Source organism: Diabrotica undecimpunctata, chromosome 1, assembly GCF_040954645.1.
Source record: "Diabrotica undecimpunctata isolate CICGRU chromosome 1, icDiaUnde3, whole genome shotgun sequence".
Classification (NCBI taxonomy): domain Eukaryota; kingdom Metazoa; phylum Arthropoda; class Insecta; order Coleoptera; family Chrysomelidae; genus Diabrotica; species Diabrotica undecimpunctata.
This window is the reverse complement of record NC_092803.1, coordinates 155,865,300-155,881,053: the sequence shown is the minus strand read 5'-3', so window position 1 is coordinate 155,881,053 and position 15,754 is coordinate 155,865,300. Positions and strand designations below refer to the sequence as shown.

The following is a 15,754-nucleotide window of genomic DNA, read 5'->3' as shown; positions in this document are numbered from 1 at the left end:
ACTGGAGCAGTTCAGCAATTATATTTATTATAAATAAAGCATTGCAAAACCACCTTTCTTTCAGTCTGAATATTGCATTTTAATTTGTAACTAAAATCTTTGCTAGTGTAAATAAAAGTTTTTTTTTGTGTGTTTCTACTTTAAAAAAAAAGTGTTTTTTAAAATAACATTCAATTAGCATCTGATGCCATATTTTTTTGTTACTGTTTTGTTATTTTATTTCCGGTTTCACCGGAAATACCCTCAACTTATTTAATTTAAATGGTACATCTTATACATTTTGAAGGATTTAAAAGAACTTCTTCTTCTTTTTATGTAGACATGACTCTGTCTGTTTTTCAATGTGCCTCCAGTAAGTTGTCGTTTCATCGTTTTCGTGGTCTTCCTACTGATTGTCTTCCTATTGGGGAACCGTCTCTTGCCGTTTTTATTACTCTATTTGTTGTCATTCGGCTTATATGATCGTTCCATTCTACTCTTCTATTTCTTACCCCGTTCTTGATGTTCTCCGCCTTGCATCGACCTCGTATATCTGTGTCTTACCATCAATTTTTCTAAGTGTTTTCATCTCTGCTGTTTCTAACATCCTTTTTGTCCTCTCCGTGTCAGGTCGTGTTTCTGCCGCGTATGTCTTTATTGATCTGATGACTGTTTTGTAAATTCTGCCTTTCGTTTCTTTCCCGATATTTTTAATTCTCCATATTGTTTCATTCAGGCAGACTCTGTTTGCTCTATTCCACTTCAGTTTCGAGCTTTCCGTAGCTAGATAATGTGATGCCTAGATATTGAAACTCCATCACTTGTTCTATTGTCTGACCTTCCAGCTCCAATTTACATCTTAGTAAATTTGCTGTTGTAACCATGCATTTTGTCTTTTTTGGGGAAATTAACATATTAAATTTTCTGGCGGTTATATTAAATTGGTGCACCATACGTTGTTTTTCTCCCATTTGGTATCCTTTTTTAGTTCTTACTTTTTTTTATTAGTTCATCCATAATTAGGTTGAACAGTAGAGGACTCAGGGAATCTAACTGTCTTAAAAGAACTTGTTATTCCTAATTCAGGGTATCTCTCTGTCGTAAAAGAACTTGTTATTCCTAATTCATACATACACAAGTTTGGTAGGAAAACATTGTTAAAATAAGAAATAAATCATTTTCAAAGGTTCAAGGTTCAAAAATAGGTAAATTTATTTACCAATACCAATGAGAATAATAATTTCAAAAAAAATTTGAACAGTAGGCGGTACTGTTCCACATTTGTAAACTCATGTCTCAAGCTGTTTTTGTTTCTATTAAAACAATGTATTAAGAAATATACGAGTACTATCTAGTTGTAATTTTTGCCAAACCAATTAACGGAAATAAGTTGTACATTAAAAATGGTTCATTTGAGTGAAAAATATTATATTGAAATATTAATGATGATGTAATTACTATTTAAATGGGAATAAGCCACAATTAAAAGTTAAAGTACGTTTATTGACGTTTCAATTTCCACTTCGGAAATCTCATTTAAATAGTAATTACTTTAAGGCTGTTTTATCGGTGCACCAAAACATAGGGACAGTGTTTTCTCTGTTATTTACCGACCAAATGTCTCGAAATTTGGACACGTTATTCGAAATTATGTTGCCTTTAAAATGATGGTTTTACTTTTTTTATTTTTTTGAAACTTCTGTTGAAAAATTAGATTATACTGTTTAACGTTCTATTATAACCAAACTTTTTACGCCCATTACTTGAAAGAGTTTTTTTTCTGTAATCGTTGATTTTTGTTTCACCTTTCTGTGTCCAGTACTAATCGAGAAAAGCGTGTTCCAACTTTGAAGAAAATTGCTAAAAAATACTGAAATCTAATAGTGAAACGTGTTACTCATCATTGGCACTTAGTTTCATCGTTATCGCCTTCGTGACGTCAAATCTCATGAACGTACGGTCAGTTAGTTCGTGTTAAAACTAATTTGAATGGAGAATAATGTATTTGTTGTCATTAAACTACCCGTCGGCCGGCGGCACTGAGTAAAGATGGTCTGGCGTAAGCAGTGTAGAAAAGTAAGTGATACGCCCATTTCAAATCGCAGTGTGGTTGAACTGCTAAAACAGCCTTAACATGCCACAAGAAAATAGCTTCAGAACAATATTAATGATGATGGTGTTAAAACTCACAAAGAAGTGCATAATATTTTTAATGCAACTGGGATGGTTAAAAATTTTCCAAGAACTGGAAGACCGCGAACCGCAACGACCGAATATATTAGACAAAATAATGCAATTAATTTAGAGAAATTACCTCAAACTTTATGGTTTATTATTAAAAATGATTCATTTAAGTGAAAAAGATTGTATTGAAATATTAATGATGAGGGTGTTACACTCACGAAGAAGTGTATAATATCTTTAATGCAAATGGAATGGTCAAAAATTTGCCAAAAACTGGAACACCGCGAACCGCAACGAACGAATACATTAGGCGAAATAATGCAATTAATTTAGAGGAATTACCTCAAACTTTTACAACAAAAATGGGGCTAAACTATGGTATAAGTCGACATTATATAAGGAAAATATTCTTCTTCTTCTTCCTCTTTATAAGCAATTCTGCTTGTTCATTGGCGGATTAATACCTCTATGGAAAGTTGTCACTCCGATTGGTGACTTATTTCTTGCTATTTTGACGACACATGTCTCCCCCATTCTGCCTATGTAGTTATTCCATTCTTTTTTTCTATTTTGTGTCTATTCATTTATACACTGTACGTTACATTTTCTTCTAATGTCTTCACTTCTCCTTCGACCTCTCAGCGTATTTCCTGTAATTCTTCTCAGTACTCTCATCTCTGCCGTTCCCAGTAGCCTTTGCGTTGTGGCTGTGTCGGGTCTTGTTTCTGAGGCATATGTCATTATTGGTCTTACACTGGCTTTATAAATTCTTGATTTCATCTCAGTGTTATTGTATCTGTTTAGCCATATAGTGTTATTAAGGCATCCTGCCAGTCTATTTGCTTTTTGTACTTGATATCTCACTTCTTTGTCCAGGTCTCAGGTAGCTAGGCAGTGTAATTCCCAGGTATTTTATTTCCATTACTTGTTCAATACTAATGTTATCAATTTCTATTTTACATAACGTATGGTCCTAAAGTTTTGGGAAAAATTTTCCCTGGTCTGATTGAGAAGCAAAATGCATTTAACAAAGAAAGCCATGGAATTGAAATGTCATCAGTTATTGACATTTAATAAACAAAGCAGAATATTTTGGTTTGTGCTCTGCCAAATGTCTTATAAAATTGATATTTGTTGAGGTGTTTATAATATGGTTGGGCGAATGTCGAAACGAGATATTGTTAATATTTATCGAGATCAAAACATAAGCAAATCGACAATTTATCGCACAATCAGAGAATGTGAAGAAGGGATACCATGTGTTAACTTGCGTAAAAGTGGCCGACCGCGGATTTTGAACCATATAAGAGAGGCAAGACTGATTGAAGCAGCTAAGAACAAAATTGGGGTCTCACAGCGAAAATTGGCCAGAAGATTTCATGTTGGAAAGACTACAGTATACAGGACCCTATCGAGTAACAATATTATCTACCGGAAAAGAAGGAAAGCTCCAAAATACAAAGAGGATCAATTAGAGAGAATTCCGAGATGTTGCCGCGCGTTAAGGTGAGTGCATTTCGTCAAAAAGTTGATCGTGATGGACGATGAAAAATATTTTACTTTGTCCAACTCTGAGATGAAGGGTAACGATGGGTTTAACACGAACGAATACGAAAATTTACCTGATGAAATAAAATTCAAAAGTAAGAAAAAATTTGAGGACAAAATTTTGGTATGGTGTGCAATTTCTGAGGCTGGCTTTATCTCATAGCCCTACATTGGTGTTGTTCGAGGCGAAACCTTAAACGCAAATATTTATATTCAAAGATGTCTCTCTAAATTGCTTCAGTTTGTGAACACACATCATGCAAATGATCAAATAGTCTTTTGGCCAGATCTTGCTTCATGTCATTACGCGAGGATTAAAAGGGACTGGTACGAAACTAACAACATTACCTTTGTACCGAAAGCAGACAATCCCCCCAACCTACCTCAGGCTCGTCCAATTGAAGAGTTCTGGGCAATGTTAAGTCGGAAAGTCTATAATAACGGATAGGAAGCACAAAATCAAGAATAGTTAAGACGCCGCATATATACAAAAATTAGAGAAATTGACGCCAAAGTCGTCCAAAGGATGATGCAACGTGCCAGGGAAATTATTAGGCAAATCGAAAATAATGGTCCCTCGTCTGTCATTTGAATTTTGATTTATAATAAGGATAGTTAACTTATCTTGTTGAATAATTAAATAAAAATATAAGATTATTGTGGTCAGAGTTATATGCTTTTGAAATTTTTCCCAAAACTTTAGGACCATACGTTACAAGGAAAATATTGAAAATGGAAAGTATCATCCGTATATTGGTCAATTGGTTCAAGAATTGACAGACGGTGATTTTGACCAATGAATAGAGTTTTGTTTGCGACTGATAGATATTTGAAATGACAATGAACATTTTGCAGCTTTTGTAGTGTTTTTCGATGAGGCAACATATGAATCAGCATTGGATTCATGAAGCACCGACCCAGCATCTAAAAAAGTTTAAAGTTTGAATAGGAATTGTCTAAAAATGGTTATAGGCACATTTTTCATAGACGGAAACTTGACGTTTCGAGTATTTAGATTTACTAAATATTTAAATTAATCCTGCATTTCAACAGAATGGCCAGTTACCACAAAATTTTTGGTATAGTGCCTCCCATCCCAATTTTTGATGAAAATTTGGGTGAGAACTGTAGAGCTAAGATTAAGGAGGAAGACAAAGTTAGAAAAACAGTTTGGGTTTATGCTGGGAAGGAGGACAACGGATGTCTTGTTTGCTTTGAGACAGTTTATAGATAAATACCGCGAGAAGAAAAGAGCTACATTTGATATTTATAAATCTTGAAAAGGCATACGACACAGTTCATAGACAAGAGGCCTATGGCAAAGGATTTGCCACACAGTCCTTTTAGTATTTAGAGAAAGGTTTAAATGAAAAAGACACCATCGACAGAAATGAGTGATGAAAAAGAGTTAGAAACAGCGACCTGAAAAGGAAATCTGAGGAAGAAAAGATTTTTTGTTTTTTTCACCAAAATTATTGCCGATTTTCGATAGCAGAAAGCATTCGACAAAGAGATTTTTGAATGCGAATTTTCCAAATCGATGGATTGGACGCAGAGGATTCATAGAGTGGCCTGCTCGTTCTCGGGACCTTAACCCGTTAAATTTTTTTTCTTTGGAGTTATCTAAAATCAGGTTGGTTGCTTGCAGGATTAGAGATAAAGAATTATTGATGAATATAAATTAATACGTGGAAAAGTTTTGGAAAGAGCGCCTCAAGGATTTATTAATAGGCTTATATGTATATTGTCAGGATGTGAACTGCAAGCATTTTGAACATAGGAAGTTATTTTTTTAAATAACTATTCTCACTGGTCTTAGTAAATAAATTTAGCTATTTTTTAACAATAAAGTGACTTATTTTTCGTTCTAGCAACCTTGATGTATATGAATTAGAAATAACAAGTTCTTTTAAAACCTGCAAAATTCCAGAGTGTTCCATTTAAATTAAAAAAATTGAGGGTATTTCCGGTGAAACCGGAAATGGAGTATTAACAAAAAAAAATGGCATCACATGCATTGTACTTGCATGCAAAGTTTCATGCAATATGCCTTTTTTGGTTTCAAAGATATTTACTCGGTTCCTTCCATTAGTTATCCCAACTCTGTATGTATGAAAAGAAAATTGTAATAAATTTGGGAGGCATACACACATTTGCCATTTTTCGTACACACCTTCTTCCTAAAAGACGATTCTAAGTTCGTATACATAAATTACTATTGTTTATAACCAAAAATCCAATTCTTTTAGTACGAAGAGGACAACCTATACCAATATGGTTCTGAAATTCTTTTCTTGTGTTATTTCTGTATCAGGTATTTACTTTATTTAATAAGAAAAAGCCACATATTTAATTAAAAATATGTTATAACTGACATTGTATTTTCAATTATAACTGTGGTTTATTTCTAATAAAAAGAGTAGATAATCTTTACCAATATTTTAACAGTTAAGAATAAACTCTTTTTTTTAATTATCGATTATTGTACTGAAAAAATATATTAAATATAATAGTTTATCTTGCCTTCATATATTACTACAGTAGAATCTCAATAATCAGACACTTCAATAAACCGACACGTTCAAAAATCCAGCACTCTCCGCTCGCGCTTCCCACGGTCGTTCCTAAACCAAACACCGCGTATGCTCTCCGTCGCGTCAAACCCACAGAGTTCTATTAACCCTTAACTGGTCGCTGCGGCGTAAAAAGTACTCCAAACAACGGTGATCGCCTATGTAACCTCCCACCATAGTGTCTTCTATGCACAAGAAAACGTGACAATCCCACAGTAGTAGTTTCCAGCATTGAAGCAGGGAGCACCAGGGAGTTGGTACTAATTATCGTACAAAGTACGCCAGGCGAACGATCATGATTTTTATTTTTTATTATTATTTTCTCCTAAATTTTGATTCTTGTTTGATGACGGTTTTCTTCTTCATCATCTCTCTTGTTAAGTCAGTATTATAGCCAGTTTAGAGGGTGATAGGATGTCATTTTATTTCAATATTAAAGATGGTAGGCAGGATTTAATAATAGGCTTTAATATTCTCCAAAATACATGTTCTGTCTTGGAATTTCAACCCAATGCAATGCATTGGGCAAAAACTATGTCTTATCTAATTATGAATTAAAAATACACTCGTATAAGTAAAAATAATTATTTTTTGGACAGGAGAGCATCTTACTGTAAACTTAAAAAGACTCACAAAATTCCATGTAAATATCACGGGAAACAAGCACGTGAAATTTCAAACATTGTTTACATTTTTTTGTCCCCTTTTTTGTTTCACTTAGCGGACAACACGCGCACTAAACTTTGGCTTTACTTATTTTCCCCGAGTTGTACTCTATCTATCTATCGATCTAATTTTGTACTAAATATATGGTCTAACCTCAAATCTTGTTAGGTACAAAGTAGAAGCATTGGGTCTTCTTCCTGAAAAAATTTATAATGCAGATGAAAGTGGTTTGTTTTGGAGACTGTTGCCACAAAACGTTCATATCCTCTAAATTGGTGAAGCTAAAAATTCCACAGCTTTCGAAAACATTTGTCTATCAATCTGGTACAACAACCAATTTAAAAGTTGGGTCACGAGAGAGCTATTGAGTGAATGGTTCCATAATGGTCTTATCCCAGAAGTGAAAAAGTTTATAAAGAGATCCAACTTTCCCATAAAAGATGTACTCATACTTGACAATACTTCAGACCACTCAAATGAACAAGAATTAGATCAGGTGATGGGAATATCCAAACGAACTTGCTACAACCAAACTGCAAACCTTCATTGCAACCGATAAATCGAAATATTATCCAATCATCATGGAAAAAGGTATGGACTAAAATGACTGCTGCATCACAAAAAACGGAAAAATGTGATCCTGAAGATAGTCTACCTATTGCCGATCGGTTTCAAAATTTATCAGAAAGAGGATTCAATAAAAGTGAAGATTTAAACTATTGGTTTGAAGGGACCGAAGAAACAGAGCAAATTATGACAGATAAGAAATATGTGAATCAGTATAACAAGAAAAAGAAAGCCTAGTAGCCTACAACTACAAGTTGTACAACAACAAACCTCAATTAAGGATTATTTTAAACCATGCAATTAGTTAAATGTGAAAGTTATAAAAAAAAAGCGTGTAGAACATGAACAAAAATAAAAACGTTGTACCTATTCCCTTTTTGAAATATTTTATTTGATTTATTATGAATTTTTGTACACATCCAGTAATCCGAACATTCCAATAATTTGACACCTTCTCGTTTTTAATAGTGCCATATTAGTGAGATTCTACTGTACCTTCTTTTTAATTCTTTACATGATCTATCAGACACAAATTGTCAATTTATAAGTCAAATATTGTATTTAATATAATAGCACAACAAATACTTAATAATTTTTAATAGACAAAAAATGTTCGCGACACACTTGTGAGTCACGATTTACTTATGGGTCAAAACACACAAATATGTCGCCGTAACTTTTTTGGGAAACCTTTGCATATGATTTATATAATTCTTATTATTGACTAAATATTGGCATGCAAAACATTACAAAACCTTGTTCACGTTACAAAAGTCATGGCTCTATTCTCACAGTTGTCCGACTATATTTAAGAATAGCCACATTTCGAGTAATCAATAATCTCAAGAGGCTACAACATTATATCGACGATATACTCATAACTTATAGAATAGAATGTTCTAGAAATAAAAGTATACTTCCAGTATATAATCTTCCTGGTTATTACTATACATTCTTTATTTAGAGAATATCCTAGTATTAAGTTATTTGTGATTTATTCGTTCGATATCTGAGATCGTTTATACCAAATTTTGGATGTAGTAAATATATGTCCATAACCAAATTTTTGTTATATTCCTTATTTGACCTTTGAGAGAAGGCAGATATTGACTCGTCTTCCTTAATATTTCAATAAAAAAATGCAAGCTTCTGTACATCATAAGCCATCATAACATACACGGTACTTTTTTGATACAATTATGATTTTCCACGAGTCTTTACCAAAATCTATCATTAACTTCATTGTCGTCCCTTTGGTCTGTGTGAAAAATTATCGTGACTAGGCTAATTGAACACAAACAAACTGTTATAACACCTAGAAGTATGTATACAGAAGTTATTAACCAAAACGCAAATAGATATAGGTTTTGGTTGCAATATTTACCCCGTGAGGAATCGTAGTTTGGTTCGTATTCTTTATACACCCAAACAGAACCTACAAAAAAGGTAAAAATGAGTGATAAAGGTTTACTCACTTTAAAATCATATAGAACAAAAATAATTTGTTAGAATTACAGTAAAATCTTTTGTACATCTTATGTCGTTTGCATAATTTCAAGCTTTCCTTCTACATCTCATAAAATGAATTAACTGAAAAATGTATACAAGCGTTAACTCTCCCACTGTAAGGTTCAAACATTATACCATGAGTTCTCTCGTCTTTCCATCTATTTTTTCACATTTATATAAAATATACAAACAAGATGTTCTATAAAGAAAACAAATATTGGCGAGAGTCGATTCAATTCCTCAATAACCTTTTTTTAACCAATATTTAAAGATTGAAAAAATACCAATTAGAGCATGCTATGATGTTGAAAGATTAGTCACTTACAGACATACAAAATTGCTTTTTACAATTTTTTCTGATTTCTTAAAACTCAAATGTAAAGAAATAAGATAATCTAAAATATATTAAGCTCCTTTTGATCACTTTTATAACGTTTACAGGGGAGTTTAAATGTAAATGAACAGTCATTTAAAGGAGGTGAAGGAATAGATTCATCTGTCTATCTTTAAAATTTGAATGTCAATACATAATTGCAGTGTTAGATTTAAATTAGAATGACATAATCCTACTATAAAAAACTTTTCGATGGGATTATGGTTAGGCACGTTACCCGGTCATTCCAATACGTTGATATTGTGATCATTCAAGAACTTTGTCATTGTCTTAGCCTTGTGAGCATCGTGTATAAAGAAGTCACATTCGTGAATTTCCCAAAAGTTCAACAAATATTGTTCTAGAACATTCACATAGTTAGTTGCCCTCACTGGGCACTGCTATACTTGCATGATGTTTGCCCGTTTTAACTGTGAACTTTGGATCGTATCTTTCACTGTTCAGGTGTCTAGTGCCGATAATTTTTACAAAAAGCTTATCTTTTTTTCTTCATTGCTTTTGTAAGCAAGGGCTTCTTTGCAGCATGTCGACTTGGCAATGCTAGATCTTTCTGAAGCCGGTGACGAATCGTTCTTATTGAAACGTTCTAAAGGAGATCAAGATATTATTTATTTTTGAGTTCCCTGGCAGATATGGAAAGGTTCAACATTATTGCACGCCTGATGATGGTGTCAGTCCTAAGTAGATGATTTTCTTTCATGAAAATGGTGATGACGTTTTCTTTCCGGAACAGTTCCTGAAGGCAACGGCGCAGCCGACTGTTACAAATTAATAAATTGCCCCTCTTGAAACACCAATATCACAATATCTAAGAACCTCCTTCGATGCTGGAAGTAAGGGACGCGATCAAATATCTCAAGAATATTAAATCCATAGGACAAAGGAACGGCATTTCTGACTAGCTTTCATACACAGAAGTAATATCCTTATGTGACATTATTTCCTTTTACAAATTTAGAAAATAATGAAACGAAGAATAATGGAGTAGTGAACTTATCTACCCACTTCCAAAAAAAGGTGATTTATGGGAGTATAAAAATTATAGGTACCCACCCAGGACCCAAAAGTGTTTCTACATAAAATAACTTACCAATTATAAACCAACCTAACATAAAACAATTTAGTAACGTCTGTGTTGGTGATTGTCGCAAATTTTCCTCTTGTCTCTCTTCTTCTGTTTGCCTCACCCTCGCTGATAAATGCAAAAGTTGTTTAACAACACCAAATATACCTACAATGTTACACAAAATGTACAGGAAAAGCTTTGTCAACAGTGAAAGTGTAATTTAAATGTTAGTAATATAAAGACATGTCAGAAATAAGCGAATAAATGCCAATGAAAGCAACAGAAGATACTGAGCAGAAACCAACAATGAAGTTTTAGCCGTCTGATGATAAATTCAGAGGGTTGGCATTCCATGTAGATTGTTTAGTATTCCTTCTTTATGTGTCATATCAAAATTATTTGACGTTGGCGATCAATATAGCAAAGGCTTCACTTTCTTCTGTCATACGAAAAAGTTTCCTGCGTTTAGTATTTTGCTTAAAATCTCCAATTCTCTATGCTTGCTGACTCTTCTCAATACTTATTATTATTCATGTGAGCCGTCCAAGGAATCTTAAATACTCGTCTATGAATCCATCTACTTCTAAAATGAGTTACAAAAAATTTTCCCATTTAAAATAAAAACGTGGCTTTATTTACTGAAATTTTGAGTTTTTTCTATGATCTATGTCTGTTCAAAATCGAGTTGTGAATTTAGATGGTTTATGGCTGCAAAAAAAAAATTTGGTTTTATTTTCTTTTATTTTGATGCTAATTTCCTCTGCTACTTTTGTTCAATACTTATGGTTGATAAATAATTTTTTGTCATAATATTAAGCAAATAAATTGCAATTGACAAGAAACAGACAGCTCAAAATCATAACTATTATTAATTGGCAAATATTAGCTTATTTTGTACAATGTTTATTAATAAATATGCTAGATATTAGGAAAAAATTGTACCTCCTACTAATAGATAAACAGGAATGTATTCTCCTTGTGGACAATCATGCAAATATATGGATCCCATGACAATCATACATATTGGAATAACTATTGTAACACCTAATATTATTGTACAGCCCACTGAAAAATACAAGATAATTGTAAATAATCCACTATTAATAAAATAAGGTTTGTTTTAAGTTGTATAATACATGTCAGTGGCATATTATACAGAGTGCGGCAAAAGTCAGTTCCCCGATTTGCACAATCGAAAAATATCGGAAAATGAAAATGCAAAACGTTTAATTAAGTCGCAAATTAAACGGAAAAAAATAATAATAAAAATATCGGAAAATGAAAATGCAAAACGTTTAATTAAGTTGCAAATTTGGGTTACAAAGGTGCATATAAAAATCTAAGCTTTATGTTCGAACTGGTGTCCATCTTCCTCGATACAACGTTCACAACGGCTCGCAACGCTACGGCATGTTCGGTTGAGGATTGCCTTGTTCTGACGGAGGTGTTCAAATTCTTCCTCAATAATTGTCTTCAACTGTGGGAGAGTTTGCGGTCGCCTAGCATACACACTATTCTTCAGCAGACCCCATAAAAAGAAATCGCAGGGCGTGAGGTCGCAGAATCGTGCCGGCCAATCGATTTTCCCGCGTCTGCCAATCCAGTCACCAAAGTGCCCATCAAGAAACTCACGCACGATCAGCGCGTAGTGGGCTAGGGCGGGATCTGCTTCCATCGTACCGCGTAATTCTTCGAGCATCTCGAGGTAGGTTTGGCCTGTTACCGTGTCTTCGAAGAAATATGGCCCCACTAACCCACCGGCGTAGATTCCAGCCCACACACAAATGCCTGGTACATTCAATTCTTGTGCGAGGGTAACATGAGGATTTTCTGTACTCCAATAGACGCAATTATGCCGATTTATTATGCCATTCAGTTTAAATGTTGCCTCGTCCGTCCATAAAATTTTACGATAAAAATGTGGGTCATCCGCAACACAACCACGATACCACTCACAAAATTCTAAGCGACGTTCAGGGTCATCTTCGTGTAACGCGTGAATAAGACGAGGTCGATACACAACATAATTCATGCGTTTTAGCATTCGGCGAAGCGATCTATCGGAAATAGTTAATTCTTTGGATAGCCTACGACTCGATTGGTTTGCGTTTTCGACCAAAGATAGCGCCACGGTCTCCATATTCTCAGTCGTCGTCACTGTTACTGGCCGACCAGGCAGCGGCGCGTCTGCAACGGAACCCGTCGTTAAAAACTTACGGTACAGTTTAGTGACATTACAACGCGATGGTACTGGACGATTCGGAAAAAATAGTCCCATAGTCCGCTGACAATCGCAGATACGAAGTTAGTAAAAAAACGCGTTCTTCTTTCGTGTACTTGCCGCCCGCCTGCATGTTTAACTCGTTACTAACAACGCACCGCAAAACCCCACCGACACTCACAACGAACAGCAACACGCGAAAGACAACACAGGTAGGGAACACCTGTTATGCGAAACTACATAGAGGGAACTGACTTTTGCCGCACTCCGTATATAAACTTGACCGTAGAAGTTTTGCACCATCAAAAATTATGCTTATTTTAATAGTTGATTTTCTCGTGAACAAATTCCACTATTTTTTTTATTATTTTAGCTTTTTTCTTTGGTAGTTACACTGTTGGCAAAGGTTTACTCAAAAATTCTCTTTTGGGCTTTTTTCGGGTGGAAGAAAGTAAATGTTTTTCTTATGATAAGTTTGAGACACTCTGTAGGCAAAACAAGGTAGAAGGATGGGTAGTCATCGAAATCACGTTGTAGTCTCATGTTCTGCGAACATTTGGTTTTATAATTTCCCTAATATTTTTAAAAATAAAGAAAATAGACTGTTTTATTTTTTAACATGTGTTTTAACTGGAACAATATTAAATTAACAATAAAAAATAACAACAGTCAATAAAAATTTAAAAACAGAAACATAACGTAGACTAATATCACCTGTTTCCCCCTCTACTTCTAATAACAGCTTCACATCGCTTAGGCATGCTGGATATTAAGCGGGCTATTTGATTTTACTCAACGGTGTTTCAGATATCAATAACCATACTTTCTATATATTGAAGGGAAGCAAGGAGGGACTGACGAAGTCTTAATTGTCTAACGACAATATCCCATAAGTGTTCAATAGGATTCCTGTCGGGACTGTGAGGAGGCCAATTTAATGTCTAAATATTTACTTCACTTAAATTTTCATATTGTTCTGAAGCTAGTTTCTTGTGACATTTTAAAGTAATTACTATTTAAATGGGAATAAGCCACAATTAAAGGTTAAAGTATGTTTATTGATGTTTCAATTTCCACTTCGGAAATCATTCTCAAAATACAAACATTGTATTATTATCATGTTGCTAGTTTTATGTTGTCATTCCCTTTGCTGGATTGTCGTTGTAAGGTCCATCCAGTTTTCTCCTCATTAGATGATGTAACAGAACATTTTAAGGATGAAGGTAATTAGTCTGTAAATATAGACTCTTATAGTGCAACCTCTTTATCAAAGGATAATTTCTTCAGCTCTTGTTAGAGCAACAATAGAACTTTTAGATCAAATGGAAGCTAACCTCTGCTCTTATTAGCCTCAACTCTGCTTTCCACGGGGGTTGATGTTACTTTATCTGTTAATAAGTCAGTTCTTCTGCCCCAATCACGATGCATTTATTTTCAGCTAGAATCATTTGAGCAAACAAGACTTTAGCTCTGTTTGAGTTACTTTTTTTATTTTATAGAACTTTGTCAAAAACAAATTTGTAACAAAGTGATTTGGCATAATTTTTTTATTAACTTTAAACTCTTCTAGAAAGTATCATTTTTAAAGTGGTAATGCCTTCTTAAGTTCAATTAATATCTCATATCTCCCATCCCTCTTCTTCTTCCACGATTTTTATTTTCAGCATACATATAATCTGTCTACCAGGGACGTAACAATAATACCCATTTAATTTTCGCAATACACTCTATTTCCCTTTTTATGCATGGACATAGTGTTGGTTAATTGCTACTCATTACTACAGTTGCTAGCTAAATATATTCATTAAATAGTTCCTTCAGTTTGTCAATAACTGTCTTGGAAAGCTTAAATTGTGAGGAAAATTAAGCATGGTCCTAGTTGAAACATATTTCTAAATTATAGTTACAGAAGCGAATTTTAAAAGGCAATGCTGTATCAAAAGAGTATTTAACATTTAATTTTGTGACTTCAGTTTTCTGTTTTCGTCAGGTTACCTACCAGTTTATTTAGTGTAAAATGTTACAGTAAACAATAAGTGAATTCAGTAATCAAAAACTAATGAAAACATATGACATTTAGATCCAATATGTAATTACTTACATGTTCCTAAAACAATTATAATAATATTCTTAAGAAAATCTAAAATCCCTTTACTTGTTTTTTGAGCTTCTCTGACTCTTCCAAATAGTGAGTCATATGAGGGAGGGGGAGCTGAAACGAAAAAAAAAACATTAAATATATTAATTACAGTGTGAACATTTGTGATGGAAACATCAAAATATCTTCAAAAAAGTACATGCTTTGACAAGAAGTTAGATACTTAAGCTGTATTGTATCTGGTAATGATGTAAAAGCAGACACTGAGAAAGTTAAAGTTATTTGAGAATAGACAGCACCAAAAAATGCAGCAAAAAAAACGGATAAAGTTTATTCGTTTACCAAATTCCCATCAGTAAACATGAGCACGTGTTGATATTTGCCGTCTCATTCGTCAAGAGGCTATAAAATATAATTTATTACCGTAAGCGAAACAGATTCTCATGTTACAGATCCCAACTTGCCATCATTTTAAATTCAAATTGTATCGTGTTGATTTTTAAGTTAATACAGTAGACTCCCTCTATAACGAGAACTGAAATGACAGACTAATTACCTCGTTATAAGCCGATCTCGTTATATCAGACAATCATAATACTGTGCATACATATGAATCTGTAGTTTTCTAAACCATTAACTTCCTATAGTGAAGCCATTCGGAGCAATATTAGATGCTAATAAATATTGTTTGAATGGAGTTTATGAAAAAAAGTTATTTACTTTTATTGTCAATGAAATATATTAAAACATAAAAGAGTTGTTTACTTTTATTATCAATGATATGCGTTAAAACAAAAAAGCTGTACTTATATTTTTTTCCAACTAAATAATGTATAAATCGTATTTTCAAGGATAACATAAACTATTGCTTCTGCAATTTTAAGAACTCTGTTATTTTTAACTGCTTTAAATGGTCCAGTATCATTCTATCATACTCGTATATTTTCTA

The 15,754-nt window shown here is 33.6% G+C and overlaps 1 protein-coding gene across 2 annotated transcripts in view; it reads right to left on the bottom strand.

The window, feature by feature from the left end:
* The window catches only part of LOC140432414 (transmembrane protein 272-like), a 31,950-nt gene that overhangs the window by 14,845 nt on the left and 1,351 nt on the right, over window positions 1-15,754 (bottom strand). The window contains exons 2-5 of one of the 2 annotated variants that reach the window (XM_072520303.1): window positions 14,809-14,919; window positions 11,429-11,551; window positions 10,511-10,651; window positions 8,902-8,952 (exon numbers count right to left, since the gene is read on the bottom strand). In XM_072520303.1, coding sequence (XP_072376404.1) covers window positions 8,902-8,952; window positions 10,511-10,651; window positions 11,429-11,551; window positions 14,809-14,919 — 426 coding nt within the window. Of the gene's footprint in view, window positions 1-7,605; window positions 8,953-10,510; window positions 10,652-11,428; window positions 11,552-14,808; window positions 14,920-15,754 lie in introns of those variants that run through there. The other variant, XM_072520302.1, reaches the window with a different exon arrangement.